At 43.2% G+C, this 19,367-nt stretch overlaps 1 protein-coding gene across 1 annotated transcript in view; it reads right to left on the bottom strand.

Annotated features, from left to right (window-relative positions):
* LOC133561927 (ATP-dependent translocase ABCB1-like) overlaps positions 1-19,367 on the bottom strand; it is a 44,452-nt gene that overhangs the window by 8,627 nt on the left and 16,458 nt on the right. The window contains exons 19-26 of the mRNA XM_061915632.1: positions 16,682-16,759; positions 16,159-16,242; positions 13,754-13,957; positions 13,573-13,673; positions 13,349-13,489; positions 6,892-7,048; positions 6,605-6,802; positions 3,008-3,214 (exon numbers count right to left, since the gene is read on the bottom strand). Of these exons, the coding sequence (XP_061771616.1) occupies positions 3,008-3,214; positions 6,605-6,802; positions 6,892-7,048; positions 13,349-13,489; positions 13,573-13,673; positions 13,754-13,957; positions 16,159-16,242; positions 16,682-16,759 (1,170 nt within the window). The remainder of the gene's footprint in view (positions 1-3,007; positions 3,215-6,604; positions 6,803-6,891; positions 7,049-13,348; positions 13,490-13,572; positions 13,674-13,753; positions 13,958-16,158; positions 16,243-16,681; positions 16,760-19,367) is intronic.

The raw sequence follows: 19,367 nt of genomic DNA, 5'->3' as shown, positions 1-19,367 counted from the left end.
CGTTGAGGGTGCATGGGAGTTTGCACAACCATCACCTACAAGTGTTTTGTGGACTTGAAAAAGGCATTCGACTGTGTTCCTGTCAGAGCTTGGTTCGTATTACCGGCACTAAGTGAGGGTTGGACTCTGGCAAAGAGGTGAGCTGCCTTTGTCCCCGTTGCTGTTCATAACTTTTATGAACAGAATATCTAGGGGCAGTTAGGGTGTTTGGGGGGATCCGCTTTGGTGGCTGCTAGATTAGGTCTCTGCTTTTTGCAGATGATGTGGTCCAGCTGGCTTCATCTGGCTGTGAATGTCGGCCCTCAACTGTTTGCAGCTGAGTGTGTACCGACTGGGATGAGATTCAGCAACTCCAATTCCAAGTTAATGGTTCTCGCCCGGAAAAGGGTGGAGTGTTGACAGTGTAGGGGACAAGAGTGAGGGTAGAGTGGATTGTGACATTGACAGGCAGATTAATGCGGCATTGGCAGTGATGCACGCTCTGCCTCGAACTGTGAGGAAAGAGAGCTGAGCCACAAGGCAAAACTCGATTTACCGGTCGTTCTAAGTTCCTATCCCCACCTATGGTCAAAAGCTTTGGATTGCCACCTAAAGGACAAGATTGCGGTACAAGCAGCTGAAGCAGTCAGTGACTAACGTTTAAGGGACGGCGTTGCGCAGTGGGAGAGTGGCCGTGCGCAACCCGAGGGTCCCTGGTTCAATCCCCACCTAGTACCAACCTCGTCACGTCCGTTGTGTCCTGAGCAAGATACTTCACCCTTGCTCCTAATGGGTGCTGGTTAGCACCTTGCATGGCAGCTCCCTCCATCAGTGTGTGAATGTGTGTGTGAATGGGTAACTGTGGAAGTGGTTTCAAAGCGCTTTGAGTAACTTTGAAGGTAGAAAAGCGCTATACAAGTACAACCCATTTATCATTTATTTATTATTAGCTCAATTGCCCAACCCCTTTGCAGATTAACCTCTTCATCTACTCCCTTTTCTTGGACTGAGAAGGCATTTAAAAAGCTAAGGGACTTGTTCACTACTGCACCAGTTTTAATGCAACCGGTTCAGACTCATCGATTCATTGTGGAGGTAAATGCCTCTGACTCTAGAGTTGGAGCGGTGCTATCTCAATGGTCAATCTCTGATGACAAGCTCCACCCCTGTGCCTTCTATTTTCGTCGTTTATCGCAGACCGAAAGGAATTACGACGTAGGGAATCGGGAGCTTTTGGCACTCAAATTGGTACTAGAAGAGTGGAGGCACTGGCTCGAAGGAGCCGAACAGCAATTATCGTCTGGACTGATCATAACAATCTTTCTTACATTCAAACTGTCAAAAGACTCAATTCACGCCAAGCCAGGTGGGCATTGTTTGTCAGCAGATTCAATTTTATCCTAACTTATCGTCCAGGTTCCAGGACTATCTTACCAGTTCTCCTGTTCTGACACCCCCTCTGACCCAATGACCATTCTCCCTTCCACCCGCTTTGTTGTAGCAGTTATTTGGAAGATTGAAGCAGAGGTTAAGGAGGCTCAACGCACGGAACCTGGTCCAGGTAATGGACCTGATAACCGTCTCTATGTGCCTAATTCTGTCCGTCATCAAGGGTCCATACTGCTCGATTTTCTTGCCACCCTGGAGTTACCTGCACACTCAACCTGCTCAAACGTTGATTTTGGTGGCCTTCAATGGATGCTGACACACGGAAGTATGTCCTTGCCTGCTCCGTCTGTGCGCGAAGCAAGTCTTCACACCGTCCACCCTCTGGACTTCCCAGCCGCTCCCTGTACCTTCTCGACCATGGTCTCATATTTCTTTGGACTTTGTCACAGGACTGAACTGCCGACAGCTTTGGAAACCGCAAATCTCCTTGTAAATCATGTATTTCGTCTACATAGACTGCATATGGACATTGTCTCAGAACGTGGACCTCAGTTCACCTCTAAAGTATGGCGGCTGTTCTGTAAGTCAATTGGAGCTACAGTCAGTCTTTCCTTTGGTTTTCACCCCCAAACTAATGGCCAGACAGAGCGGACAAACCAGGAGCTGGAAGCTGCACTAAGATGCGTGGCAGCAGAAAACCCGACCCAGTGGAGCACCCATCTTTCCTGGGTTGGGTATGCCCATAATTCACAATTGAGTTCTGCTACTGGATTAACACCCTTTGAAGCCTCTCTTGGCTATCAACCGCCACTATTCCAGGAGCAGGAACAGGAGTTGGCCGTGCCATCCATCCAACATCATCTGCGTCGGTGTAAAAATATATGGAAGGACACACAAGCTGCCCTCCTACGTACGGCCGAACGGAACAAGGTAGTGGCTGATCGTCGCAGAATTCCCGCTCTAGCCTATCAACCAGGAAAATTGGTCTGGTTATCATCCCGGAACATCCCCCTAAAGATTTGTAAACTGTCTCCATGTTTTATTGGTCCTTTTCCTGTTCATGTGATTGTCAACCATGTGATTGTCAACCCTACAGCCGTGCCACTGAAGTTGCCCTCTTCTATGATGATACATCCTGTCTTTCACGTTTCCCAACTCAAACCAATGACTGTCAGCCCTTTGGAGAGGGTGAGAAGCTCTGTCACTTAGGAGGGGCTCAGAGTAAGGTTGCTGCATCAGGAGAAGCCAGGTGAAGTGGCTCAGGCATCGGATTAGGATGCCTTCTAGACCACTCCCTGGGGATATTTTCAGGGCGTGTCCGAATGGTAGGAGGCCACGGGGAAGACTCAGGACACATTGGAGAGACTATTTCTCCCAGCTGCCTCTGAATGCTTTGGGATCCCCCAGAAGGAGATGGACGAAATAGTTGGGGAGAGAGAAGCCTGATATGACCCCAGATAAGCGGAAGAAGATGGATAGATGGATGGAGAACATGATTAATTATGAATATCAAAATAATGTGATAATCAATTAAAAAAATAAATAAATACAATATTTAAATGTTAATTTTTGTAGGTATTTAAATGATTATTAATTTGATAAATACAAGCAAAATAAAATAAAAAAAGAACATGATTACCTTTGGCAGGTTTTCAATGAAGCTGTGAATGTTGGCCACCTCAGCAGCTGCCTTAATCTCCTCCAAAGTTACAGTACGACTGTTGTCTCCATAGGCGATGTTTTCAGCCAAGCTACAGTCAAACAGCACAGGCTCCTGGGACACAATACCTATCTGAGACCTCAGCCAGTGGATGTTCAGCTCTTTCACACTCTTGGAATCAAGCATCTGGAAGACCAAATCACAAAATTGGAAACTACACCTTTAAGAACAGGCCTTATCAGGCCCTTAGCAAGGCTGAAAGTATGTGGTCCAAGTTTCAAGGTAGGATACAATACCTCATATCAAAGATCACATGAGATCCAAATTATTAGGTTCAAGTCTATGGTCAGGTCAGTGTAAATTGTATTTTATTTAGAGTTATGCACATGAGCAAACGCCTCAGGGTGATAAATGGTCCGTATTTATATGGCACTTTATTACACCTGGAATGATACCCAAAGTGCTTTACATATACACCATATACAACACATTTATACACACAGTCACACTGATGGCGGATGGCAGTTAGGGGACACATAAATATGAGCACTCCAGGCCAGGATCGACCCATTTACAATGGTTACAATTCGGCCATTCTACAGCCATACCACCCATGAATTTTGTCAGGGAAGGATGTTTGTACTGCAGTTCAGCAGAGGAGAATGAAGTGCAAGTCTGAAGTTGTGACCTTAAAATGTCAATGTTCACATTACATATTCAAAGGAAACATTAACAAAGCTGTATGTTGGAGTTCAACCCAGTAGACGAGAAAGTAGCCTCCCTCCACCTCCGGGTGGGGTGACAGGTCCTGACTATTGTTTGTGCTTACGCACCAAACAGCATTTCAGAGTACCCACCCTTTTTGGATACACTGAAGGGAGTACTGGAAAGTGCTCCCCCGGGTGATTCCCTTGTCCTACTTGGGGACTTCAACGCTCATGTTGGCAACAACAGTGAAACCTGGAGAGGCGTGATTGGGAAGAATGGCCGCCCGGATCTGAACCTAGTGGTGTTTTGTTTTTGGACTTTTGTGCTTGTCAGAGATTGTCCATAACAAACACCATGTTCAAACAAAAGGGTGCCCATATGTGCACTTGGCACCAGGACACCCTAGGCCGCGGTTCCATCATCGACTTTGTAGTTTGTCATCGGATTTGCGGCCTCATGTTTTGGACAATCGGGTGAAGAGAGGGGCGGAGCTTTCTACCGGTCAAAACCTGGTAGTGAGTTGGTTGCGATAGTGGGGTAGGATGCTGGACAGACCTGGCAGGCCCAAACGCATTGTGAGGGTCTGCTGGGAACGTCTGGCAGAGTGTCCTGTCAGAGAGTTTCAATTCCCACCTCCGGAAGAACTTTGAACATGTCACGAAGGAGGTGCTGGACATTGACCATGTTCCGCACCTCTATTGTCGAGGCAGATGATTGGAGCTGTGGCCGCAAGGTTGTTTGTGCCTGTCGTGGCGGTAATCCTAGAACCCGTTGGTGGACACCAAGGGTGAGAAATGCCATCAATCTGAAGAAGGAATCTTATCGGGTTCTTTTGGTTCATAGGACTCCGGAAGCAGCGGACAGGTACCGACAGGCCAAGCGGTGTGCGGCTTCAGTGGTCGCGAAGGCAAAAACTTTGATACGGGAGGAGTTCAGGGAAACCATGGAAAACGACTTCCGGATGGCTTCGAAGCGATTCTGGACCACCATCCGCCGCCTCAGTAAGGGGAAGCAGTGCACTGTCAACACCGTGAATGGTGCGGATGGTGTTCTGCTGACCTCGACTGCGGATGTTGTGGGTCGGTGAAAGGAATACTTCGAAGACCTCCTCAATCCCACCAACACGTCTTCCTATGAGGAAGCAGTACCTGGGTAATCTGTGGTGGGCTCTCCTATTTCTGGGGCTGAGGTTGCCTAGGTAGTTAAAAAGCTCCTCGGTGGAAAGGCCCCGGGGGTGGATGAGATCCGCCCAGAGTTCCTTAAGGCTCTGGAGGCTGTGGGACTGTCTTGGTTGGCAAGACTCTGCAGCTCGCATGGACATTGGGTGCGGTACCTCGGGATTGGCAGCCTGGGGTGGTGGTTCCTCTCTTTAAGAAGGGGAATAGGAGGGTGTGTTCCAACTATCGTGGGATCACACTCCTCAGCCTTCCCGGTAAGGTTTATTCAGGTCTACCGGAGAGGAGGCTACGCCGGATAGTCGAACCTCGGATTCAGAGGGAACCGTGTGGTTTTCGTCCTGACCGTGGGACTGTGGACCAGCTCTATACTCTCAGCAGGGTCCTTGAGGGTGCATGGGAGTTTGCCCAACCAGTCTACATGTGCTTTGTGGACTTGGAGAAGGCATTCGACCGTGTCCCTCGGGATGTCCTGCGGGTAGTGCTCAGGGAATCTGGGGTATCGGACTGTCTGATTGTGGCGGTCCGCTCCCTGTACGATCAGTCTCAGAGCTTGATCCGCATTGCCGGCAGTAAGTCGGACACGTTTCCAGTGAGGCTTGGACTCCGCCAAGGCTGTCCTTTGTCACCGATTCTGTTCATAACTTTTAGGGACAGAATTTCGAGGCGCAGCCAAGGCGTTGAGGGGATCCGGTTTGCTGGCCACAGGATTAGGCCTCTGCTTTTTGCAGATGATGTGGTCCTGATGGCTTCATCTGGCCAGGATCTTTGGCTCTCACTGGATCAGTTCGCAGCCGAGTGTGAAGCGACCGGAATGAGAATCAGCACCTCCAAGTTTGAGCCCATTGTTCCTGCCCGGAAAAGGGTGTAGTGCCATCTCCAGGTTGGGGAGGAAACCCTGCCCCAAGTGGAGGAACGCCTCGGGATCCCCTGAGAGGAGCTGGACAAATTGGCTGGGGAGAGGAAAGTCTGGGCTTTCCTGCTTAGGCCATTGACCTGACCTCGGATAAGAGGAATAAGATGGCGGGATCGATGGATGGCATGAGGCAATTGACACTGACATTTGTTATTTATATATTGTTATTTACAGCTGAAATGGACCCAAAGTAATCGCCTGACCCTCATGAATTTATTATTTACCGAGAGGATGATTTTCTGACTGTTGAACAAGTCTGACTTTTTATTAACAATTTGGTAAACATTATTTTATTAATCATATTGTTTTGTATTTGATTGCTTTGTGTTTCAATCACTTACATTTTAGTAAAATAACTTTGACATAATTGTAGCTGAGATAGGCGCCAGCGCCCCCCGCGACCCCGAAAGGGAATAAGCGGTAGAAAATGGATGGATAATATTGTCTGTTGGCTGTCAATCGGGAGGCATCAGTGTAGAAATATATTAAACCACTCTTCAATATGTCATCGGCCTGATTTATATAAACTACTTTGAAATGTAAAATGCGGTGGAAAAAACACACACGTCTACAGGAACCTATAGATCCAGGAACCAGACGTTCCAGGAACCAAATGTTCCTGAACTTTTGGTGGAAAAGGGCTTAAGGTATACTCTAAAAAGAGGAGGGTGGTGCTCAGGTAAATTAAGTTGTGATTGCTTGAATGCCCTGAGAATACAAAGAACTGGATGAAGGAAAACATCCATAGGCAACAATCAGCAGCATATGTCTTCTCACCACTGTTCCATCCATGGTCTCGTAGAACCTCTCCAGAAGTTGGATGACTGTACTTTTTCCACAACCACTACTTCCTACCAAAGCCAAAACTTCACCCTTGCTCACTTTTACATTCAGCCCTTGGAGGACAGATACGTTAGGGCGTGAAGGGTAGTTAAACTTTACACCCTCAAATTGCACGGTACCATCAAATTGGTCCTGGAATTTGAAGTGGGGAACAGACTATGTATTAGGACTGTTGATCTATATTAAGTACTTGCTCTAATATGAGGATTTGTACTACTTACCAGTGTCTGTCCTTCTTCTGAGAGATTATCAATAGCTGGCTGTCTTTCCAAAAGCTTTATAATGTCAGCTGCAGACAATTTGGCTTTGGCATAGTTTGGAGCAAAGGAATTGGTCTCTCCAACAGCCGTAGCACCAAACAAAATTGCTGTAACCACACTGAAAGAAGAAGTCAAATCATTCTACCAATCAAAAGTACTGCAGGTGTCGCTGCAATCTGTCTGACAGACAAAATATTTATACAATGCATTTACAACATTGGAAGCTTTTTGGATTCATGTGAGTGACTGCTCGCTGTTGCTGTTACGAAAAAGCTATGTATCGTTCTGTGTGTAATTGTTTTACAGCTTTCTTTACTACATCCCAAACATACTTAGTAGTCCTAACTTGCAAATCACCCGATCTCTGTCTCACCCCACCCTCCCTCAGTTAGCCAGCTGCTAAGCTAACGAAGCTAGTGCGGAGAAGGCGGTGTCGGTCTGAAGGAATCTGCCCCCGCACATCGCGACCACTTCCCTGAAGACAGCAAGAACTTCACTCAGTGACAGAAAATACCGTGAGTATGGCTCCCTGCGCTTCGTGCACCATTCTCATGGATAGGCTGACTCTGCTAGACTGCTGTGTCCACCAGTTAGAGTAGAGTAATCTCGTAACTTTAGATGTTGCGGACACATGTGATAGCGTTAGCTGTAGCCAGATAACTAACCCAGCTTGTAGCAGCCCTAAGCAGCCTATAAGCAACGGTGAACCGGTTGAGACACATAATAGATTTAGCTCTTTAGCTAGTCCTACAACCCAGTCTACCGGGCACTACACCTTAGTCATAAGGGACTCCATCACCCGAAACATAAAGCTTAGCAAACCAGCCACAATTTAGTGTAATCCCGGGGCCACAGCACCTGACATTGAAGCTAATCTTAGGGAGCTAAATCGCAACAGGCCTAGTAAACACGTACGGCAGGCTAATCGCACCACTAGTTATGTGAACATAGTTGTACACGTTGGCTCCAATGACACTATGATGAGACAATCAGAGATTAAAAAGAGAAACATAGCTAGGACTTGTAATCTCGCTAGAAAGATGTCCAGGCATCGAGTAATTGTCTTTGGCACCCTGCCTGCGAGAGGCAATGATGAGAAATATAGCAGATTAGTCTCGCTTAACAAGTGGCTGGCTAGCTTTTGTAGACAACAGTGACCAATGTTAATTGATAATTGGCCCTCTTTCTGGCAAACCGGGCTTGTTGATTAGAGACGGCCTTTACCCTAACCAGAAAGGCGCCATCATCCTGTCTAGAAACAGAGATTTTTGTTGGAGTCACACTTGACTAACTAGACCAGAGCAAGCCCGGTAACAGGCAATTACAGAGACTGCTAGTCCGGGTGAGGAGTCAGTTAAGCTAGAACTAGCCAGCGCCAGGCTGGAAAATCCCTGCACACATAGCATTTCTCTGAGAATAATCCGCAACTCACAAAAAAAAAATTCTGCAGTGACTGTGCCAGAGGTGTACATGCATTCAACTGAGGTGGCAAATTATGATGCGTTCAGTGTATCGCAGCACCAAGAAAACAATCTGAAAATTGCCGTGATATCAAATTCCTATATATGGTCAAAATTATTTAAAGCGCACTACGCATAATAAACGCAACATCATTAATATTAATACTACGGATAATTTCAACAAAAACTCCTCAAAACAACCCACTACCTATAGTATGGGCTTTTTAAACATAAGATCATTGACCCCAAACGTTATTAGTTAATGAGGTCATTAGCGACAACAATCTTAACGTCATTGGTCTCAGCGAAGCCTGGCTCAAACCAGACAATTTTTTTGCGCTGAATGAGACATCTCCTCCTAACTATAAGAATGCGCATATTGCCCGTACCCTTAAAAGGGGTGGGGGGGTCGCACTAATACACAATGAAAACTTTAACCTTACCCCTAATCTAAATAATAAATATAAATTGTTTGAGGTGCTTACTATGAGGTCTGTCGCACCGCTGCCTCTCTACCTGGCTGTTATCTACCGCCCCCCAGGGCCCTATTCGGACTTTATCTGTGAATTCTCAGAGCTTGTCGCTGAACTAGTGACGCACGGCGACCATATAATCATAATGGGGGACCATATGAATACCCCCCATTCGTTTGGGTATGGTACAATGGTTTGTACCATACCACGCTGTACGTGGCGCTCCAGACTATAATTGATAGCTGTGGTCTTACACATATAACAAATGAACCCACGCATCGCAACGGTAATACGATAGATATAGTGATTGGAAGGGAGGTCACAACCTCCAGTTATGATACTCCCATATAATAATATTGTCTGATCTTTATGCCATGAAGTTTAAAGCCACTGCAACAGCTGAGGACATCAATGGTGCGGTCAAGAATCCTGAACACTTCTGTTATGCTGAGGAGACCAAAGTGGCGTGGGAGGAAGGAAAACTGTTTGTAGACAATATAAATATATTGTCTACAAACAATGTCCGATCATTAATTTATAAAATTCGAAAGTCTGACTCATTGTCAACAAGCGAATAATAATAATAACTGCTTTAGCAGCCGCAACATTAATACTGCCGCAACGATGACTCTTGCTGGCCTACTACCTTCGGTATTGGCACCATTCCCAAATTATGTGGGCTCTATTGATAACCTCACTAACAACTTTAACGACGCCCTGCGCCAAACCATTGATAGTAAAGCACCGCTAAAGCTAAAGGGCCCCTAAAAGGCATGCCCTATGGTTTACAGAAGAAACTAGAGCTCATAAATTATCATGTAGAAAGCTGGAATGCAAATGGTGCGTGACTAATTTTGAGGTTTTCCATCAAGCATGGAGTGATAGTTTAATAACTTATGAACGCATGCTTGCCTTAGCTAAAGCTAAATACTACTCAAATCTCATCCACCTAAACAAAAACGATCCTAAATATTTGTTCAGTACAATAGCACCGCTAACCTAACAAGGGACTCCTCCCAGTAACTCCACTCACTCGGCAGATGACTTTATGAATTTCTTTATTAAGAAAATTGAACTCATTAGAAAGGAGATTAAAGACTATACGCATCCCAGCTACAACTGGGTTCTATTAACACAGATACGACTAGACGATGGATACTGCCCTCCAAAATAGTCTTTCTTTTTGATGAAATAACAGCGGAATTGCTACAGCGTGTAAATGAGATAAAAAAAAACAAATGTTTACTTGACCCACTTCCTGGGAACCTTATCAAGGAGCTTTTTATAGTATTAGGTCCATCAGTGCTAAATATTATAAACTTATCGCTTTCCTACAGTGGGGCAAAAAAGTATTTAGTCAGCCACCGAGTGTGCAAGTTCCCCCACTTAAAATGATGACAGAGGTCTGTAATTTTCATCATAGGTACACTTCAACTGTGAGGGACAGAATGTGAAAAAAAAAAATCCAGGAATTCACACTGTAGGAATTTTAAATAATTTATTTGTAAATTATGGTGGAAAATAAGTATTTGGTCAACCATTCAAAGCTCTCACTGATGGAAGGAGGGTTTGGCTCAAAATCTCACGATACATGGCCCCATTCATTCTTTCCTTAACATGGATCAATCGTCCTCTCCCCTTAGCAGAAAAACAGCCCCAAGCATGATGTTTCCACCCCCATGCTTCACAGTAGGTGTGGTGTTCTTGGGATGCAACTCAGTATTCTTCTTCCTCCAAACACGACGAGTTGAGTTTATACCAAAAAGTTCAATTTTGGTTTTATCTGACCACATGACATTCTCCCAATCCTCTGCTGTATCATCCATGTGCTCTCTGGCAAACTTCAGACGGGCCTGGACATGCACTGGCTTAAGCAGGGGGACACGTCTGCCACTGCAGGATTTGATTCCCTGTCGGCGTAGTGTGTTACTGATGGTAACCTTTGTTACTTTGGCCCCAGCTCTCTGCAGTGTGTGGTTCTGGGATTTTTGCTCCGTGTTCTCATGATCGTTTTGACTCCACGTGATGAGATCTTGCGTGGAGCCCCAGATTGAGGGAGATTATCAGTGGTCTTGTCTTCCATTTTCTGATAATTGCTCCTACAGTTGATTTTTTCACACCAAGCTGCTTGCCCATTGTAGAATCACTCTTCCCAGTCTGGTGTAGGTCTACAATTCTTTTCCTGGTGTCCTTAGACAGCTCTTTGGTCTTGGCCATAGTGGAGTTTGGAGTCTGACTGTTTGAGGCTGTAGACAGGTGTCTTTTATACAGATAATGAGTTCAAACAGGTTCCATTAATACAGGTAACGAGTGGAGGACAGAAGAGCTTCTTAAAGAAGAAGTTACAGGTCTGTGAGAGCCAGAGATCTTCCTTGTTTGAATTGACCAAATACTTATTTTCAACCATAATTTACAAATAAATTCTTTAAAATTCCTACAATGTGAATTCCTGGATTTTTTTCACATTCTGCCTCTCACAATTGAAGTGTACCTATGATGAAAATTACAGACTTCTGTCATCATTTTAAGTGGGAGAACTTGCTCAATCGATGGCTGACTAAATACCTTTTTGCCCCACTGTATGTCACTGTTCACCTTGCATTCAAAAAAGCGGATATTCATTCTCTGCTCAAAAGACCTAACCTCGATCCTGACCTCATGGTAAACTACCGGCCGGTGTCCCACCTCCCGTGTATTTAGAAAATCCCCAAAGAAATTGTTGCACATCAGCTAAATGAACACTTAGTGTCTAACAATCTCTGTGAACCCTTTCAATACGGTTTCAAGGCAAATCAATCTACGGAGACAGCCCTCGCCAAAATGACTAATGATCTATTGCTAACGATGGATTCTGATGCGTCATCAACGTTGCTGCTTCTTGAACTTAGCGCTGGTTTCGATACCGTCGATCATAATATTTTATTAGAGCGTATCAAAACACGTATTTGTATGTCAGACTTAGCCCTGTCTTGGTTTAACTTTTATTTTACTGACACGATGCAGTGTGTCTCTCATAACAATGTGACATCGGACTATGTTAAGGTAACGTGTGGAGATCCCTAGTGCACTTTTCAGCATCTACATGCTGTCGCTAAGTGACATCATATGCAAATACGGTGTTATCTTTCACTGTTATGCTGATGACACCCAACTCTACATGCCCCTAAAGCTAACCAACACGCCGGATTGTAGTCAGCTAGAGGAGTGCCTTAATGAAATCAAACAATGGATGTCCACTAACTTTTTGCAACTCAACGTTAAGAAAACGGAAATGCTGATTACATGTCCTGCTAGACACCGACCTCTATTTAATAATACCACCTTAACATTTGACAACCAAACAATTACACAAGGCAACTCGGTAAAGAATGTAGATATTATCTTAGACCCAATTCTCTCGTTTGAGTCAAACATCAAGAGTGTTACTAAAACGACTTTCTTTCATCTCCATAATATTGCTAAAATTCATTCCATTTTGTCCACCGGATCATTATTCATGCATTTGTTACATCTTGTCTTGATTATTGTAACGTATTATTTTTGAGTCTCCCTATGTCTAGCATTAAAATTGATACAAAATGCGGCTGCTAGGCTTTTGACAAGAACAAGAAAGTTTGATCAGATTACGCCGATACAGGCTCATCTGCACAGGCTTCCTGTGCACTTAAGATGTGACTTTAAGGTTTTACTACTTACATATAAAACACTACAGTATGTGGTCCAGCTCCATCCTATCTTGCTGATTGCATTGTACCATATGTCCCGGCAAGAAATCTGCGTTCAAAAGACTCCGGCTTATTCGTGATTCCCAGAGCCCAAAAAAGGTCTGGGTTTTCTATTCGGGCTCCAGTACTCTGGAATGCCCTCTCGGGAACCGTCAGAGATGCTACCTCTGTAGAAGCATTTAAGTCCCATCTTAAATCTCATTTGTATACTCTCGCCTTTAAACCCCCTTTTAGACTAGTTGATTTGTCGCTTCTTTTCTTTTCTGCTCTGCCCCCCTCTCTCTCGTAGTGGTGGGGGGTGGGGGGGCACAGGTTCGGTGGCCACGGATGAAGTGCTGGCTGACTTGGGATGGACCCCTCGCCTGTGCATTGGTCGGGGACATCTGTGCGTTGCTGACCTGTTTCCGCTCGGGGTTGTCTCCTGCTGGCCCCTCTGTGGTCTGGACTCTCACAATATTATGCTAGATCCACTCAATGTCCATTGCACCGGTCGCCCTAGAGGAGGGGAGGTCACCCACATCTGCGGTCCTCTCTAAAGTTTCTCATTGTCATCCCACTGGTTTGAGTTTTTCCTTGCCCTGATGTGGGATCTGAACCAAGGATGTCGTTGTGGCTTGTGCAGCACTTTGAGACACTTGTGATTTAGAGCTATATAAATAAACATTGATTGATTGACTGATGTTTTGCTACTTTGTGGTCGATCAAAATAGGTTATTAGTCATACATTATCACGACAGACAATGAAGGACATATTACTCACAGGAAAACTCCCTCAATGCTCATTTGTCTGTGGGTGACAAGCCAAGCTCCAAATCGGTAACAACCTGCGTAAGTAAAATAGACCATGGCGAGAGTGAAAGAGAAGATTAAACCCTCCAAATGAGCTTTTTTCTGGGAGTGTCTGCAGAAAGAGAAATAAGAGCAGTGTATGTATTACTAAAACATTTGAGATATCATGGACAAGTGATCCAGCATCTCTTATACTTGTATGTGACTTGGAGGTTCTTGTGGTATAGATATTCAAACGTGTGTTCTCTGGTGAGAGAGGCAACAGTGCGGATATTCTCGATGGCTTCTGTGACAATCTGATGAAATATATTATGAACACATGATCACTCTTGAAGAAGGACATACTTGAGTGCAATGGTATTGGGTCAATCCTCACCTTTCCAGCTTTCTCCAGCTCTTTCTTTTCTTCTGCATTTTGTCCAGCTAACAACTTTATTTTCAAAGCTCCGGCCACTACCATGAGGGGCACCATCACCAGTATTAGCAGAGTCAGCTCCCAGCCATAAACAAAGGCAAGAATCAGACCAGATCCCAGGTTGGCAATATTCTGAACCATTATGGACAAACAAAGACCCGTAACCTGAGCAGAAACCAAATAAGATGACATTTGTGGTCAAATAACCTTGTCTACAAACATAGATGTTGTGTTGGTACCCTTATGCCAAAGAAGGGACAAACTGCAGGAATTTTTCTAACAACTGCAATCTGACAAAAGTGATAGTACAGAAAAAATGCAGACATTTGTTTTGAATTGTAGTTCAAGAGAAAAACATGTACACGGCCCTGGACAAGAATGATGGTACTTTGACCTAATGTTTAATCACACAAACTTCTGAAGACTGCAACCAAGGACCTGTCCACAGGTATTTTGGCCCAGTCCTTTTGTGCAAACTCCTGCACTCTCTCGGGTTTTATGGGTGCCTTCTCTATGCTTCTCTTTTTCTATGTTTCAGTTCTTTCCACATATGTTCAGAATAGTCCAAATGTTGTTGGTTGTGTGTTTTGTGTCATTGTCCAGTTGGAGGAGCCATGACCTGCAACTGAGGCCAACCCACCTGACACTCTGCAACACAATTAGCTACAGAATGCCTTGATAGTCTTGAGAAGTCATTGTACCCTGCAAAGAAGAAAGACACCCAGCGCTGGATGCAGCAAAGCATCTTTAGAATTTTACTAAGTCTCCTCCCAGTTTAATATTAGGTATCCTGTTCATTTCTCTTTAAATTTCATTTTTGCCTCTGTAAATGTACAGTTGATGTGATTTGCCTTCAGTTTCCATATTTATCTTCCAGATGCTTGGTAGTTTGTCTACATGCCTTTTGGAAAATTCCAGTATCAATTTTGTCAGTTTGAGTTATTTTTTTCTTTATCAGAAGGTTAGCAACTAGGGTTGTAAAGTATACCGGTATTAGTATAGTATTGCGGTACCAATGAATCAAAAACGGTTTGAAAAATATCGGTTCTGTCTATCCCGGTTGACTCTGTGACTTGTCCAAGGTGTAACCTACCTCCCGCCCAAATGCAGCTGAGATAGGCTCCAGCCCCCCCTGCGACTCCGAAAGGGACAAGCGGTAGAATTTATTATTATTATTTTTTTTTTTTAATGGGTATGACGGCGCCCCGTCTTGTCATGACATTGCTGGGTTTACGAGCAGAGGAGCATGTTCGGCAGCACACAATCACGGTGTACTTACAAGCAGACACGATGTGTAACCAGAAAAAGGAGAACGGACGCATTTTGGCTCAAAAACTAACGATAAGGGTGAAGCTATAACACTGTAAAGCCCCAAGGAAGACATAGCTAGCTAGCTAGCAGCTTACATCGCTTCGCAGTCGGCAGTGTTTTAGCTACTTCTAAATCACTAATCCTTGCCTCCATGGCGACAAATAAAGTATGGTTCTTACAAGTATCATCCCTGCAGGACGGGGAATAGCTAAATATGCTTCACTACACACCGTATGAGGATACAACAACTCACCAGCATCACCGCTAACAAAAGCTAGCGTGCCTTAATGTAAACAAATGCCATGGGTGGATCTACTCCTGACATCTACTGTAATGATACCAAGTACAATAGCGTACCTAATCGATCTTACTATGATTATCTATATTTTTTATCGTCACAAAATATCTTTTTCTTTAAAAAAAAATAATGTTATGTTTATAAACTAAGTAAATATCTCCCTGGATGCATGAGCACTTTGAAAATGACCAATGTATGATCCTGTAAATATTTGGTATGGGATCGATACATAAATTTGTAGTATCATCCAAAACCAATGTAAAGTATCACACAACAGAAGAATAAGGGATTATTATATTTTGACAGAAGTGTACATAGAACATGTTGAAACGGAAAAAAAACCCAGATATCAACTATAAATGAACAAGTGGATTAATAATCAATTTTAACAGCTTGTCCTTTATAATTTTGACAAAATAATAGAATGATAAATAACACGATATGTTACTGCATATGTCAGCGGAGAAATTGGGAGCCTTTGTTTGCTTACTTATTACTAAAAGACAAGTTGTCTAGTATATTCACTATTTTATTTAAGGCCAAAAATTGTTTTTGGATTGCAATAAGAAAAATGTTTAATGTACCGAAAGATTTTTTGGCCTTTTAATGCCATTTTTTGTGGTCCCCTTTATTTAGAAAAGTATCAAAAAGTATCGAAATACATTTTGGGACTGGTATATATCAAAATATTGGTATTGAGACAACTCTATTACCAACAAATGTATTCTTGTAGAGTAAGAGACGTGATTAGTATTACCCCCTGTACTTGAGCAGTGTCTGAGGCCAGCCTTGTTGTGAGTGCTCCAACATTGTTATTTGGGTCATCAAACCAGCCAAGATCCTAACAGAAACCAAAAGTAAACACATTTCAAAGAGGCGTGCTTAAGACTATCTTACAGACATGCATATTGATATTGTTATTCATCCAAGTCATTTACTTTTCAGGGCATTGAATTAACGGCAGCTGGACTGTTCAGTCGGAATGTTTCGACTCTCATTTGAGCAGGCTTCATTAGTTCATGTCCACAATCTTAGATTGGTCATATCTAGTCTGAGCGCTCGTTTGGTGCCAGACCCAAACTATATACAGTCTCTTCGACTTTGGAACATGCATATAAATTTACTGTACTTGGAGTACATATTCATGTAAACAGTTACACCATTCAAAATGTCTGAAAAGGGTTATTGAAGTGTTCCACTTGAGGCACAGCATTGGTAAACTATACATCTGGAAACCCTGGAGGCCGTTATGTCTCCTGGTAGTTTGCTGTTCCACTTACCTGCTTCATCAAAGCCTTGAAGGATGCGAGTCTCAGTTTCATGGTCAGAATTTCTCCTGATTTACCAAAACAGAAACCCTATATGAAGTGAATGAATGAATGGTTTATTTTGAGCCATGCAAACAAAACAAGAGAATGACATAAAATACAAAAGAAATATATAAATACATTATTTTTACACTACATTGAAAACATTGCATGTGACTAATCTTTTGTAGATGTCAAGATTGGCTCAAAAGGGAGTGAGAAGAAGTAAACTTATTAGGTCCCACCCCTATACATATACAATATATATTTACAATATATAATACAATAATATATATAATATAATTCAGTTCAGTGGTTGCTGCGTAGATGCTATATATTATCTATATATAATACATTTAAATTCACACACACTTACATATATACATATGTACACACACATTTATACACACATACATACAATATATATATGTATATATATATATATATATATATATATATATATATATATATATATATATATATATAGCAATCAATCAATCAATCAATGTTTACTTATATAGCCCTAAATCACTAGTGTCTCAAAGGGCTGCACAAACCACTACGACATCCTCGGTAGGCCCACATAAGGGCAAGGAAAACTCACACCCAGTGGGACGTCGGTGACAATGATGACTATGAGAACCTTGGAGAGGAGGAAAGCAATGGATGTCGAGCGGGTCTAACATGATACTGTGAAAGTTCAATCCATAATGGATCCAACACAGTCGGAAGAGTCCAGTCCAAAGCGGATCCAACACAGCAGCGAGAGTCCTGTTTATACATACATACACACATACATACATACACATACACACATAATCACATACACATACACTCATAATCACATACATACACAAATGCATATACCCAAAATACACACATACACACACACACACACGCACACACACACACACACACACACACACACACACACACACACACACACACACACACACACACACACACACACACACACACACACACACACACACACACACACACACACACACACACCTATATAAATACTATATGTAATAGTATATATAATATACACTTTTGTCTAAACATTAACAGTTTATGGTGCCTATGGGAACAAGCTTTCATTTTGACTGTGATATTGGTGGTTAAAAGTGGATCTGTGGCTGTGGAGCTACTGCCCCTGATCAACAGGACCTGACGACCACTCTTGCTATGTGTCCTATGCTGTGCATTAAAAGAGACGAGGGGAGCCCCATGCCAGAGGAGTTATCCACGAACATAAGATCCCCCACTCGCCTGCCCTGTACTCCAGATTGTGTACTTATTATGTGTCCTATGCTGTGCATTAAAAGAGACGAGGGGAGCCCCCTGCCAGAGGAGTTATCCACGAACATAAGATCCCCCACTCGCCTGCCCTGTACTCCATATAGTGTACCCAAATCCCTTTTCTTAGTGTCCATCGGCACCAATTCTTTAGTCAGAATTCATATTTGTTTTTACATTTGCAGAATATTAGTATTACTCAAACTGCATATAGGATTGTTTGTACACACACACACACACACACACACACACACACACACACACACACACACACACACACACACACACACACACACACACACACACACACAATTCAATGTACTCCTCTTATTGATACTAATTCATATAGTTTAACTAGTTGGGTGATGTCATAGAAGTAATAATAATAATAATGATAATATCAACAATGACTAAACAATAATAATAACGATAATGATAACAATAATAATAACAATATGAACAATAGCAATAGCAATGACAATAAATGATGACAATAATACATATAAAAGAAGTGAAAGACACAAAAACACTTGTACAGGGACATTTTGGCTGCATGCATCACAGTGTGAACCTTTTTTATTGGTTCAAAGCAATGTAGAGAACAGGATGTATGCAAGAAGATTATGTGATTGGCTAAGGATCAGTTCAGGTTTGACCTAAGAGCCAGTTGGACCTGGGTATGATTTCTCCTCATCTGGCATAAGCTCACCCTGACCATTAGAGCCATAGCCCGTTTAGACAAAGTCGTTATATTTTTTGTACAACGTGTCCACTCATTATTTGCAAGAGGGGTGTTCACATTCTTTAAATGGCTTAATTGGGACGGCATGGCGTGGTGGATAGAGCAGCCGTGCCAGAAACTTGAGAGTTGCAGGTTTGCTCCCCACCTCTTGCCATCCAAATCACTGCCGTTGTGTCCTTGGGCAGGACACTTCAACCGTTCCCCCAGTGCTGCTCACACTGGTGAATGAATGATGGGCGGTGGTCGGAGGGGCCGTAGGCGCAAACTCTCAAGTCTATCCCAGGGCAGCTGTCGCTACAAATGTAGCTTACCACCACCAGGTGGGAATGTGGAGTGAATGAATGATGGGTTTATACTTCTCTGTGGAGCGCTTTAAGTGTCTATAAAAGCACTATATATAAATCAAATCCATTATTATTACGCTCACAAATGTTTTCGTGGTTAGCGAGCGTGCTGTGGGTTTGAATTTTGAATTATTTTGAGTCTTTGTATTTTATTTTTGTTTTGTATTTCGCGAGAAGAATTTACATTAAAGTCATTTGATGACTCCTCTTCGTTGCATTTGCGCATGTACGCGTGCTTGTAACTGTGCCAGGCCCCAGCTTATCTTTTCCA

Source organism: Nerophis ophidion, linkage group LG11 (assembly GCF_033978795.1).
Source record: "Nerophis ophidion isolate RoL-2023_Sa linkage group LG11, RoL_Noph_v1.0, whole genome shotgun sequence".
In the NCBI taxonomy this organism is placed as follows: Eukaryota; Metazoa; Chordata; class Actinopteri; order Syngnathiformes; family Syngnathidae; genus Nerophis; species Nerophis ophidion.
The sequence above is the reverse complement of the archived record's forward strand: the minus strand, read 5'-3'. Positions and strand labels throughout refer to the sequence as shown.